The sequence below is a fragment of the Chlorocebus sabaeus genome, chromosome 8, assembly GCF_047675955.1.
Source record: "Chlorocebus sabaeus isolate Y175 chromosome 8, mChlSab1.0.hap1, whole genome shotgun sequence".
NCBI classification, from domain to species: domain Eukaryota; kingdom Metazoa; phylum Chordata; class Mammalia; order Primates; family Cercopithecidae; genus Chlorocebus; species Chlorocebus sabaeus.
In genome coordinates, this window is record NC_132911.1 from 135,695,239 (window position 1) to 135,709,362 (window position 14,124).

Consider the following 14,124-nt stretch of genomic DNA (forward strand, 5'->3'; position numbering starts at 1 on the left):
ATGTAACGTTTCACCCTCTGAGTCTTTCCGAAATGAATAAACCACAGCTCTGCCCTTGAGGAGCTTATAGACCTCTGAGAAAAACAGATCAATAGGTTATGAACCCAAATGGTAATGGTCTTGGTAGTAGAGAGAGTAGCACCTGCCTAGCTTTATTTAGTTCGTGGTTAGGGACAACTTGAAGAATAATGCTGGGCTGAGGCTGGGAGGTAAGTTAGCTGAAGACAGGGACAACATGAGCAGAAGCCTGGCCTATTCTTCATACATGTTAGTTTGCCACTGCCTGTTTTTGTAATGTGACAGACAGAACATTGCCTATTTGCTCGGTATCCAAACTATCAAATTATTAAGGAAAAGCGCTAAATGCAGAGCTTTGTGGCAGTGACTAGAATCTTCCTCTAGGTTACTGTTCCCCAAACTTGAGAACTCCAACCATTAAAGTGTTGTCACACCCTACGTCAAAAAATTGCTGCATGAAAAGTTAAATATTGTTATTTTCAGTGATTATTTGGTGCTAATATGATTTTAGACACAAGTGAACATGGGCAGCAAAATCGGTATAGTATTACATGGTTCTAAGGTGGTCATCCATATACTCATATACAAAATGAAATGGTTTTTAGCAAGACATTTAACCAGAATGTGTGTGCCAATCAGTTACCAGCTATCAGTTAATTTTTTGGTGTTGAGTTTATTCATTTACAGTTTACAACTACTTTTATCTCTTCACTTACTGGAAATTGAATTATCGTTTATTATTTTAGAGAAAAAAAAAACCAAAAAATTAAAAAGTGAGAGTACAAGAAGATTAGTGAGAAGAGCCCTTCCCTTATAAAACTACCTGGAAACAAGTTAAAGAACAGATACAGATGTGATGAACTATGAAAGCCTTGTAAATTCTCATCCTTTTAGAACTTCCTGTTCATCATGATTTTGAAAGCACTGATAGTAATTTTGCAGCTATAATCTTAAAATTGTCTGCTGACTATGAAAAATAAAATCGCAACTAGAATTTTCTGAATTTTTGTCTTTCTAGTTTGGGAACTTCTTGAAGACATACATGTTGCAATCCTGGAACTTTGCATGTAGTAAATACCTCATAAACCTAATTGATTGGTTGATTAGTCATGAAATACTTAAAATGTTCTTTGAATGTCTGTCCTGTAAGAATGCCTCAGATGTGGAACTTCTGTTACTGTGTGTATTAGAAGAATAAGACCATTGCCCAACTCTTGATCCTGTTAGAAGAAATCTCTGCATTTCTCATATGTTCCACATTAAATGCTAAATGAAGGGTGGGGTTTCTGCAGACATTATACAGATTTTTTTTCTTCAGATATTTATCTTTAAACTTTCCTTTTGTTGTTATTCTAATCAATTATTTTATCCTTCAACATTTACTAGAAATTGTAAAATGTAATCTTAAATTCTGTATTTTAGGTAGAAGACTTTCATCTTGCCAAAAGCTGATTAAAGTAGCAATAAGTTAGTAACTTCTCATAAAGGAAATTTTATATTACCTAAATAATAAGTTATAATCTTGTTGTAAACTGTGTTATCAGTCTCTCTTTTTTCCATGTCAGATGTGGTCTAGAGAACAATGATTTTCAATCTGGGTATTCTGAAACTGCCACTGTTGTGATTTATTTTGGTCACAATATTTAGTCCATCTTGAAATTTTAAATTACTTTATTATAAAATCATGTTTTCCTTTTTACTTGCATTTTAAAATGTTCCTAATTTCTTTTTCTGATGTTTCCTCATTACTGGAGCATTTTTTAAAGTCCATGTATCTTATCTGTATATTGTGTAGATGGTGCAGATGTAGATTTGATGCTTACGTTTTGGAGCCTACTAGGTTCCTTTTTCCAGACTCATGAGTAAAATAAGTCACTTTTCCTGTCTTATAGCGGAAGTCTTCTCTAGGGAAGACAGGAACAGGTGAATGGAATAGTTTATCCAAAGGTATAACCTGTTCTCTAGTCATTGCATGTAAAATAAATCCCAAGGACTGATAATTTTAAGAACACAATGGAATAAAATACAGAGAAACATATTAGCACAATCTCAAGAAAAGAGAAAATTTAAAGGTCTGGTCATGTTTTAGAAAAACGTGGAAAATTTGATCATGATAATTTCACTTTTCCTTTACTGAACTTGAAATACTTGGCTTAGGATTTTAAAGACCATTTAGTCCTGATTTATTTCTGATGTGAGTCTGCTAAGTATTCATTTATACAAATTACTTAAATCTACTCCCCAATGAGGTCTGGTGGCAGCATTTGAAAATAATAGGGAAATTCTAGTGGTCTTAGTCACAAATACCAGCTCCCTGTTGCCAGTGATAGGTCTTTATCACATCAGCATCTCCTGTGAAGTCTTTTCTGAATGTCATAGCGTTCGTTATTTTTCCCACTCATTTGGTCTCCTGGTTCTTTATAGTGCTGTTTATGATTCAGTTATTATAATATATAAGATGATCTTACGAGGTGCAGTCTATATTATAACTTACCTATTGCATGACTTAGATAAAGACAGTTTCCCAAACACCTGAGGTACACAAGAAAAAAAAGTCATATGCCAAATTCTCTACATCGTTTTACGAGGGAAGTGGTTCTCTAGAGCAGTGGCTGCCGAATGAACGTGAATGTACATGAGGGCCATGGTGGGAGGGGAATTTTTAATTTACCTTAATAGTATTTTTGAATTACAGAAAGTTTTAGTTGTCTCAATTTGTTCTTTTAAAGTGGTTTAGAAATGAGTGACAGTTCCTGGGGCATTAGCTTATGTTCAAGCATTGATATAACAAAAGCAGTTTTCAAAAAGACAATTTAACAGTGCTCCTTGGTGTTTCATGGATATTTGTTCAGGTTGTTAAAAGTCCTTTACAGGAAATATTTAGCTTATAAATAGGCTAATAAAAGGGAAGCTGTAAGTTCAGTTTCTTTTGTGCTCTTAGTATAAAGGAAGCTGTTACCAGAAACACAGATCTCCGTTTTTAAGGTAAAATACTACTATACATGGCTAGCTTTGTTACTTTGTGTATTTACCAAGATTTTCTCTGAGACATGGAAGTAATTTCCTATAGAAAGCTCCAAAGATATTGATTGATTGGTTGAGATGCACTCTAGAAATGGAAACTGTCTCCATAATGACTTTGCCAACTGTTTTCCCTACAAGTATAGGGAAACACTTTATTTTTGCCAACAAGTGCTTTTGTTAGACTGCATTTTAGTAGGACTCTTAGAACATGTTAGTGCTTAGTACTATTGTAAATTCACTCTGAGTTCTATTATAAATTGTGGATAGTCTGATTTGCCTTATGCCTTTCCTCTGTTTTTCTCCCTCTTAATCATGATCCCTAACATTTATCTTAGACCGCTACGTGATTACTACCGTCCTCAAAAACATATTAATTATGCAAAGTAAATTTCAATGTAATAGTACCATGGTTTGCATTAAAGAAGAAAGTCACTGCTTACATCTTTTTTAAAAAAAATTACAACAATGAAAATGTTCTGTTTTTAATTCTAAGAGTACTACTGACATTGTAGAAGACATTAGTTAATCTTTTATGTATTACAAAAGGGAATCACATACTGTTTCAGTTTTTATTGTTGCATCATCTGATTACTTACCTCTGTAGATTGGGACACTGAGGCGGTATAGTCTCCTTGCCAAGACTCTGCCAGCTGAGCACATTGAAGATGGTCTGTGACATGCAGGGTCCAGGGATATGGTCTTGAAAATAGGGATGAACCATGCAGTGTTGTACAGTGGTGGGGTAGAGGTATGAGTACTTTTCTCTCCTGGTTGCAGCTCTGGTTTCTCTTTCATCCATTGGGTTGTTTCCTATTTTGCAAACTAAGCCAGGATCAGATGGAATGAAAAGGGAATTATATTATCTGATTTTAATATTTGTGGTGTTTTTTTTTTTCAAATGATGATTCTAGAAGCTTTTCCAAAATCTCTCAGAATAATATTTTCCAAAAGCCGGGATTACTCTGTATTTTATTGCTCTAGTCTTTGCGTAACTCTGCTGAGTAATATTTAATTTTTTTCCAATAAATATAAAATATAGTAAAGTTAAATCTAAATGTAAGTCTGTAACTTGACTACTAATAAGTAGGATAATGTCTAAAATTAACACTTTTTACCTTAAAAATTGTAATAGTGGGAAAAAATCAGATACAGGGTATAAACCAGTTAGTTGCCTCAGGAAAAAAAGGTGCTGTTTTATTTTTTTCTACAGTTTCCCAGAATTGTTTGGAGAAGTGTACAAGAGTTTTGTCTGTGTTATGCCTATTACAGAGCAAAGTATTGCAATGTAAGGAGAAGATCATCTTTTAAAACAGAATTGGAGCTTTAATTCCATTTATTGCTTTGTTGTACTCTTTTTCCATAAGGTTTATGTGCCTAGGAATTAAAATCAAGTAGTGAAATTGAGAATGAAAGGAGAGAAGGTTTACGATTATATGTGGAAAGAATCGTGTAATAAAATACTCCTCTAATGGATTAAAATCCTTTTAAAAGGAACACTTTTCTGAAGATAAGATTATTTTGTTCCTTTTCTTTTGACCCCATATCTAATTAGTCACCACACTCTTTTCATGTTTTCCCACTTTTCTTTCAAAGCTCTATATTCATACTAGAATATGCATTTTGTTTTTCCCATGTGCCATCCTGCCTAGTGTTGCTTGTGTTGTTCCATTTGATTACAGTTGTCCTTCACTGTCTCTAGTTTATTCCTTTTAGTTCAGTCTTACCCGTTCTTCAGGGGAGTCCTCAGTATCCAGTTCAAGTTCCATGTCCTTGGTAAAACCTCTTTTCACTTTAGCCAGAAGTTGTTTTCTCTCTCCTCTGAACCTCTGTGGTGCTTATGGCCGTGCAGTCTATTTGACATGGGAGAGCCTTTGTCCGAAAATGTCCAAATTTTGTTTCAAAACTTAAGTTTTAAACCTTTGTAAGTATGTAGTCACCTTTTTAAGTCCTTGTAGTTGTCATTTGTAGCATAGTGTGCTAAAATAGCGCCTATATTACAGGCTTTATATATAATATGTGTGTGTATATATGTATAAATACAGAATTATATATAATACGTGTGTGTGTGTGTGTATTGCTCTTGTCTTTGGGTAATATTTAATTTTTTTCCGGTAAGATAATATGCAGTACACATACGTATTTAGCTTTACTGCGTATGACATGTGTGTGTATACACACACACACACACACACACACGCACACACACACACACACGCACACTTTATATGTAAATTGTTTTGGTACCTGGAAAGGATATGTGTGAGTGGAACTGTAATATTGCTAAATATTTTTGATTGTATGAAGTAAATGTCTTGTTCTCACATCAACTGAATGAGTAACTTGACTTTTAATTTTAACCTTGCAGGGAATATATGTGAGGCAGACTCTTTTAAAGGGTTTTGGACACCACAGAGCTAGAGTTCTTGAAGTGGTTAATTTTAGAAATCTTCTAATAGAAAGTCTGTCTCTTTTCACCTTGATTACTGGTGGCCTCTGCTAGACCTAAAAATAAAACCTGAATTGTTCAAAGTGATTCATTTGACATTGTCATCTGTTTGTCGGAAAAAATCATATCATTCTGGCCCTTAGTTAGTGTTTTATGGTGGGCAGTGTACTTTATTGATTTTTATAGCATATAGGAGCAGATGTTAAACTCACTTTATATTTTGTTGTCCCTATTTATTTAGGAAAAGTCATTTTTATGAATGTCTGCTTTATGCCTAACATGCATAACAATGAGTAAGATATATGGGCTTTGCATTTGAGGGATTCATATTCTGGTGGTGAAGACAGACACATATATGTAAATAAGAGCGGTAGATTGTTACAGGTGCTATGATAGAAATATATAGTGAGGGCATAAAGGACCAAAATCCAGTAATCATAGGCACTGTCATTTAAAAGTATGAAATCTAGTGAGCCATACATATGTCAGTGAATTTCTATTATGTTACATGTTAGAATTAAATGAGGGAATTGCTACATAGAAGGTATAAATACTATTATTGTATGCTTTTATAGATTATGAAACACACTTAATTCAAAGCCATACAGTCAGTTTCCATAATATTAATACAATCTAAGCATTCTTCATCTCCAGTGACAGTGTTACTAACTTAGCATTTTTATTTTGGAGGATAGCTTTATCCCAAGTATAGCCAGTGGCATGGTGGCAGTTAGTGGTTGAGACATCAGTATTTCCAGTTAAATTGTCATTGAATAATATAGTCCCTTGAAAGTGGAAGTTGCTTATTTTTAAAGGGGTCTTTTTTTTTTTTTTTTTTTTAAATGCTCCAAGTCCCCAAATTTATAGAATTGCATAGGAAAGCAAATGTTGTCACAAACCAGAAGTACTCACTGGTCAACCAACCACTTACTATATTGGTTTCCAGTATTCACAATTCTCCTAGTACCTTTGAGTGCCTGCCTGCCTAATCCCCACTATCAGTTTCACCTTGAGGTTCTCTATGCAGCTGCTCAAGTCCTTCTATGAATGCCTCTTTGAGGCAGGATGGATTGGAAATTAGCTCTAATACCTCATTATTGAAGGAGGAGGATGTTTCCTCTTCTAGAGGTCAATTGGCATCACTGCTGTTTAAGGACTAAGAGGCATTGCTGAATATATATGAGAATGAAGTTAGGGGAGCAAAGGAGAAGAATTTTCTTGGGGTATCGAGTAGAAAAAACAAACTGCTTGCTTCTTCTCCTATACTGTCACAGCACAGAACACTTCTGTGATCAGATGTGTGGGAGATTTTCCCCAAGCACCGAGCCAGCAGTTCTCCAGCTGGGTGTCCTCTAACGTAATTCAGTTCTTAGCAGTATTTACCTGGAGGTAGTGTCACAGCCCACAGGTTGAGGGCTCTGTCTCACAGGACTGCCTCCCCCCTGCTCCCCTCCTCCCCAGCGTGCACACACACACACACACACACTCTGTCTCACGTACACACACACTCTCTCTCTGTCTCTCTGTCTCTCTCTCTCTCTCTCTCTCTCAAGATGCCAATTGGAAGCCCCAGGTTGTTTTTCCTGTGCTTCTGCCAGCCATAAATCAGGATTCCCACACTCCCTTCTTGGGCTCAGCTAATTTGCTAGAGTGGCTCACAGAACTTAGGGAAATACTTTACTTACATTTACCAGTTTATTATAAAGGGGATTAGGAAGGAGACAGATGAACAGCCAGATGGAAAAGATACATAGGTCCGAGTATCGGAGAAGGGGTGAGGAGCTTCCAAATATATTCTCTCCAGGTAAGTCACCCTCCAGGAACTTCCATGTGTCCAGCCACCTGGAAGCCCATCCACACCCAGTCCTTTTGGGTTTTTTATAGAGGCTTCACTGTAAAGGCACGATTGATTTAAATCATTGGCCACCCATAACCAACTTAACTGTCAGCCTGTCCCACATCCTTAAAGGTTAGGGGTTATGGCTGAAAGTCCCCACCCTCTGGTTATGCCTTGCTCTTTACTGTGACTAACCCACACCGGAAGCTATCCTTGAGCCCCCAGCCATCAGTCAGCTCATTAGTATGCACAATGACGCTTAGCACTTTGGAGAACCTAAGGCTATCAGAAGCTATTTGTTAGGAAATGGGAAGACTAAATATATATTTCACAATATCACAGATGTCTTTAAAGAAATGTTACTTCAGGAGTATGTAAAATTTGCTTATAAAAAAAGAGCATATTAAGTGTGTTTAGGTGGCTTCTACACTCTAGGCACTTTTTATGTGTTATTAATTTAATACCCTTAACTGTGAGAAGTAGGTAGTAGGATTTTCCTGTTCACTGACTAAGGCTTAGAGAGCTGTATTGAATAGATTACTCCTGAGCCTATGTGTACACTCCTATAATATTCAGCCTGGCACTTTTTTGGTTATAATTTATCCACTGTGTCTGAATTCTATTTTCCCAAAGTTTCCCCACTTGAGCCTTCCTATTTCATATTTTTCTAATGTATCATAATCAGAGTTCTGAATGCTACATGCTGTAGGGGGAGAATAGTGGATAACTTTCTCCTTTATGTGCTGGAATTAATTTATTTTTACTGATAATAGTATTTATTGAATATTTCCTAGATGACAAATACTGCAAAGGCACTAGACATACAATTGGAGAAAAGAACTGCAATATAGAATTAAATTTAAAGGAATAATTTGTATTGCTTAGATGTGCCAGTTGTTGGAGACTTTCTGTGATATGCTCATCCCCCTCTTTTTTTTTCTTTTGGGAAAGAGGAATTTGGGATGAGGTCACAAATATATTAGTTTTAGGACCTAAGTGAGTTTGTTGGAAGGGATCAGAAGCTAGGATGAGGAGGAACTGAAAGAATGCCTTAAGGAAAGGGGGGATATGTAGGCTTGCTTTCTTATTTAACCTGTATGAAAAACCTACTTTTATTAAGCCAGCAATATAAGTACTTTAATAGTATCTTTGATCTATTGTAGTTGGCTTTGCTAGCAGAACTTGATATGGATATTATCAAGTTCTTGATAGCTTTATATTTGATGTCAGTGACAAGTTAGATCTAAGTTCCAGTACTTTTGTGCCCTCTGCTAATTAATTAGAAGTAAAGTGAACTAGGCATTTCCTCAACAGCAGGTAAGAGGATCTAGAGTCAGAAAGATCGACCAGAAACTAGTCTGATACAACATGAAGGACTATGTTCAGGTACCTGCAGCTGAACTCGAAAAGCCTTATGAATTTACTTCAACAAGGGAGTCAACTACATTTCTATACTTGAGTAGGTCCAATGATTTTATTTTACTTGTGATATTTATAAGTAGAGTATTCTTATTTATTTAAAAGTCTATATAGTAATTTCTTTTGTGCTTATTATTATTGCCAATTATTTAAACCTTATTTTGTCTTTGATATAATTTTATAAAAACCTGAAATTGTAAATTAAAAATTTCAATCTATATGCCTTCTTTATAGTGGGTAGTTTTTTATTTTTGGTAAGTGGTCAAAAAGATGTTTTTGTTTTGTGTTGACCTTCCTGAGAAACTCACGGTGATCATTTACTTCCCTATGTGACAATGCATCCCTCATCTGTTAGGCACATACATTTCTGCAATTATTTTCATTGGTCATGATTTATAGAAAGCTGAAATATTTAAAATAATTAAGAAATTTGCTGGTACTTGAGTTTAGTGTGGCAATTACTCTTTGAAGTCATCAGGTCTGGGTTGGAATTGCAGTTCCTCAGATCCTCCCCAGCTGGGTTTTACTGGACAAAATTGGCCTCTCTAAGCTGGTCTGCTCATTTATCCAATGGAGATGATCATGACCCTCAGAGAGTTGCTAAAGGAGTGAGCGAATAATGTTGTAACATCCTTAGTACAGTGCTGCACATGTCATCTTCAGAAAGTGGTAATTGTCCCTCCTGCTACTGATATAGTTACGGTTGTGAACCGTATGTAAAATTTGTGATTTTTAAATTATGGGTTTACAACAAAGGTTTTTATGCTATTGGGAATCCTATCTTAAGGGCCCTTGATCATCATCTGCTTACCGTGATTATAATACTCTTCTTACTGCATTACTAATAATAGTTACCATTTTATTGAGTGTTTGCTTAATAAGAGCTTTATATACAATTTTATTTAATTCTCATTATTATGAAGAAGGCATTATTACATCTGTTTTTACTGATGGGGAAACTTGAGTGTAGTAAGACAACCCACCCAGCCCAGCTGGACAGAGGGAGACTGATTCCCTTCAGATCTATCTGTTCCAAACCTATGTTCTTTAACCCGTGGCTGTCCACTGGACACTTCACCATTTGTTTATCTGTCTCTCCTGGTAAACCTAACCTTCCCAAAAGTGGAAACTGGACGTTGTTTGCATTCCAAGGTTACATTTAAATTTCAAGCTTTTTTAAACTAAAAGCAGTGTATAGTGTATAACATCAGAAATGTGAAATTTAATAGCTTATTAAGAATCTTTCTTATTGAAAATAACAACATTTCCCATTCTGATAGAAAACTTGAAGCATTAGGACTTGTTTTTTAGACGTATGGCCAGTCTCTGCCATGCTAACAATTTGAATTTACTATATTTGGCTTTGCATTAGTGTTCACTAAGTACTCACTTAATCTTCTTTTCAGGTTATAAGCTTCTTTCATCATTGCAATACAGGACCTGGCTCAGTGCTTGTGTGCTTAATACATATTTGGTTTTAATTTATTTCAGTGTCAGTATTAATGTTGATCTGAAGTATTTTTAGATTATTTCAGTTGTTTGGAATTCATCAGTGAGCAAAACAATGATCCCTGCCTTCATCTGAGTTTATGTCCTGGTGAGGGTGCACAGATGAGGACCAGTAACCACAATAGAAAGTTTATTTAATGTGTTAGGTGATAAGTGCTATGGGAAAAAGAAGGTAGAGCAGGGTAAGGGTGGTCAGAGAGGCTTAGATGAAGAATTGAAGAAGGTGACAGAGTTATTACAGCTGTTAGTAGATACTTGGGCATGCCCCAGGCAGAGGGAACAGTGAGAGCTAAGATCCAAAGGAGGGGGCCTAGCTAGTTAGAATTAGCAGGGAGACCACTGTGGCTGGCGTAGAGTGGATTGCGACAGGTGGGTGGGAGTGTGACGGAGTTGTGGGAAGATGACATCAGAAAGGAGATAAAGGGGGCATGGATGTTGTTTTCACTTTGTCAGATGAATTTGGCAGGACGTGTATGCATGTTAAACAAAAATTCTTAGAAGCTGCGTGTCTTTGGAGTAAGGATAAGAAATTTAACTTACTCTTTTCTTAATCCCTGATTACATTTGTATATCTTTATTTGTGGCAGTTTGAATTTTGTATTTTATATAGCCCGTTAATATTCAGAAACTTGAATTTCCAGGTCAGTTTACAATATTAATAATCTCTATATTTCTTGATTTTTTTTTTTTTTTATACAGGAGTATGCTGTTGCTGTTCCGCTTTGCGTCCTCGCTACAAACGCCTGGTGGACAACATATTCCCTGAAGATCCAAAAGTAATTTGATCTACATCTACTGATCCTTCTCTTTGCTGACCCATTCTGCCCCCCGCTGACCTCCCTAAGGTTTCCCTAATTTCATTTCTCTACTTTTACCCCTACATCTCATCATTTGTACTACTTTTTTTGTACTTTTCCTTTTTTTAAACTCTTAAATGACTCATGCTTGCTTGTTTAGTTTTCAGATCCTTTTAGTAGATTAGGCAGAAATCTGGAAAAATGGACAGTTGATGTTCTTTTATAGTTTATGTAGTGTCTAATTTAAGTAACACTGTCTCATTAATTTATGTTCATTAATTTATGAACCAGTACCAGTTTAAACTAAGTGCTCATGATACCACTGTGAACAGAGAGAAGGTTTTCTACTCTCATTATGCACATATATAAGTAAATTGGTAATTACAATTTGTTGTGAAAAAATGTTGTACTAGACTAATGAAGTATGGGCTGCTACTGGAGTAGATAGGAGTGATACCCAATTTGGGTTGAGAAGAAAGCCTGGAGGAGATAAAATCTAAGCTAAGATCCAAAGAATAAATAGGGATTGACCTCACAGTTTTTAGAAGAGAACTGAGAGGTAAAGAAAGATGGTTTCAGGCAGAGTTTTTCTTTTTGCTTAAATACTATTTAATTTTTTAATAACAATTATTTGTGAAGATTACTGGTTTCGAAGCAACTGGTTGGGGTGATTTTGTTTCACATTGCCTCAACCTTTCTAAGACTTCTGTAGTCTCATGTTAAATTAATATGAACAAAAAAAAAGTTACATGGCTTTTGACTTCCAAAATTTGCTTTATTTTAAAATGTAACAACCTGTATAAAACTTTTGGTTATCTTAACATTAACTTAATGTTGATATATCTTATTTTTAACCAAATCTGTTTAAACCTTCAGTTATGTAGAGGAGGTTAATCAATTAAATATTATTGGCTGCCAGATATCCTGGATAATTTGTGACATATTAAAAATCCTAAGATACAGTACCTGCCTTTAAGGACCTTTCCATGCAGTAACTGGCATAAAGCAGAAACATACTAAATATGAAATTACAATGCATAAATCGTCAGTAAAATGCTGAGTAAATCAGGTGGAAAGTTTTTGCCTCTAAAGCAAGTAGGTATCACTGTGGGTTGGGAACCTCCAGGAAGCATTCACAGAGGAAATGAGATTTACTGAGCTTTGAAGGATGTATACCATCTGGAGAGGTAGACAAGATTAGTTTCTTTATTGCAAGTGAGGGGAAAGAGAAAAGACATGGGAAAGCAAGACATATATTTGAAGCCTAGAGCAAGTTATCCATCAAACTTCAAGCAAAGGTTTATATAACCTGATTTTAGAGTGTAAGGGTGGTAATCATGTTGACCATGATTTCTCATTTGAAATTTCAAATGTTATCAGTTAGTACGCTGAATATCCAAATAATTATTTTCCTGAGAAGTCTAGGACATATGGTTACTGAAGGTAAGGTGGAGGCCAGATTTTAGAGGATTGTGAATGACAAGCTTAGTCACTTTAACTCGTAGGCAGTGAGGGAGCTTTGTACACTTGATCATTGAAATGACCACAGGTAAATTAGAGAAAGAATCCTTGTTTTTGGCAAGGATTTATATAAGATTTATTTAAATAGCAGTCTTTAAAGTTAGATTTTTAAAAAGAAAAAGATCTGCATGAACCTTGAATACGTATGGCAAACATTACTCAATTTGCCATATTTCTTATTTTTAATTTATTAAAACAAACACATCTTGTGATATGTCCATAATGGGTCAGACAGTAGGTACCCAAACGCAGAAGCAAACATGTCATAGTCCCTACCTTGAAAGAGAAATCTAGTAAGGGGGACAGATAAACAATTTCTTAAAATTAGTAGCCAGATGATCCTGGGCAAGTCCCTTGATTTCTCATCATGTAATGGAAGTAATAAATAGTAGCAGTCTCATAATGTTCTCATGAAGACTAAATGAGTTAATGCAGCTCTTTGCTCACTGTTGCTTTCCTAATGTCTATCATAGTGCCTGGCACATTGTTGGCATTCATTTGTTTAATGAATGAAAAGATGATCTGATAAAATATAATAGTGGAGATAAGTACTGTGAGCTAAAAGAACATATAGTTGGCACATCTCACCCAAACTTGAAGCAGGGGTTTTTGGGAGGGTGCAGCACATTTTTGGAGGAAGCTAAGACCTAAAGGATGAGTAGAAATTATCCATGTGAACTGGAGAAGGGTTCCTGGGCAAAGAGATGAGTTGAGTGAAAGAAATCTTGCACAAAAGATATGATTTGTAAACTGTGTGATTCTATTTATGTCCGATGCATGCTGATTCATAGTGATAAAAAGCAGAGCAATGGTTGCCTGAAGAGGGAGAAGTGGCCTGCAGAGGACATGGGGAATCTTTTGTAAACGATGAAAATGTTCTGTACATGTTGAACATCCCTAATCCAAAAATCTGAAATCTGAAATGCTCCGAAATCCAAAACTTTGTGAGCACTGACATGATACTCAAAGGAAATGCTCACTGGAGCATTTTGGATTTTGAATTTTTGAATTAGGGTTATCTAAGTGGTTAAGTATCTGCAAATATTTCAAAATCTGAAAAAATAGCCAAAGTTGAAAGCACCTCTGATCCCAAGCATTTTGGATGAGGTATCCCCAACCCATATCTTATTTTTAGCAGTGTCTTCACAGATATATACAACTGTCACATTTCCGATTATATACTGTAAGTCAATGCAGTTATTTATATATGGATTATCACTCAATGAAATTAGTAAGGGATTAAAAATATAGGAGAGACACAATTGTATTTAAATGATGATGTGGAGGAACTGATACAGAGGGAGAGGTCAAAGAACTAGGAATAAGAGAGGCTAACTGATAGAGCCGGATCATGGAACTGTGTGTGGAAGACAGCTAGAGCAGAGACAAACCAATTCCTCATAGACAGGAAAACTAGGTTCCTTCACTTTGCCTAGGGCAGGGTTTCTTGACTTAGGCTTCAGTTGACATTTTGGTCTAGATAATTACTTACTTTGGGGGGCTATTTTGTGCATCGTGAGATATTTGGAAACATCCCTGGCCTCTACCTACTA

General features: G+C 35.7%; 1 protein-coding gene across 7 annotated transcripts in view; it reads left to right on the top strand.

The window, feature by feature from the left end:
* EFR3A (EFR3 homolog A) overlaps positions 1 to 14,124 on the top strand; it is a 102,929-nt gene that overhangs the window by 23,023 nt on the left and 65,782 nt on the right. For 5 of the 7 annotated variants that reach the window (XM_008001554.3, XM_008001555.3, XM_073018361.1 and 2 more), the window contains exon 2: positions 10,953 to 11,029. In XM_008001554.3, coding sequence (XP_007999745.1) covers positions 10,953 to 11,029 — 77 coding nt within the window. Of the gene's footprint in view, positions 1 to 10,952; positions 11,099 to 14,124 lie in introns of all 7 variants that reach the window. The other 2 variants (XM_008001556.3, XM_038000119.2) reach the window with 1 other exon arrangement.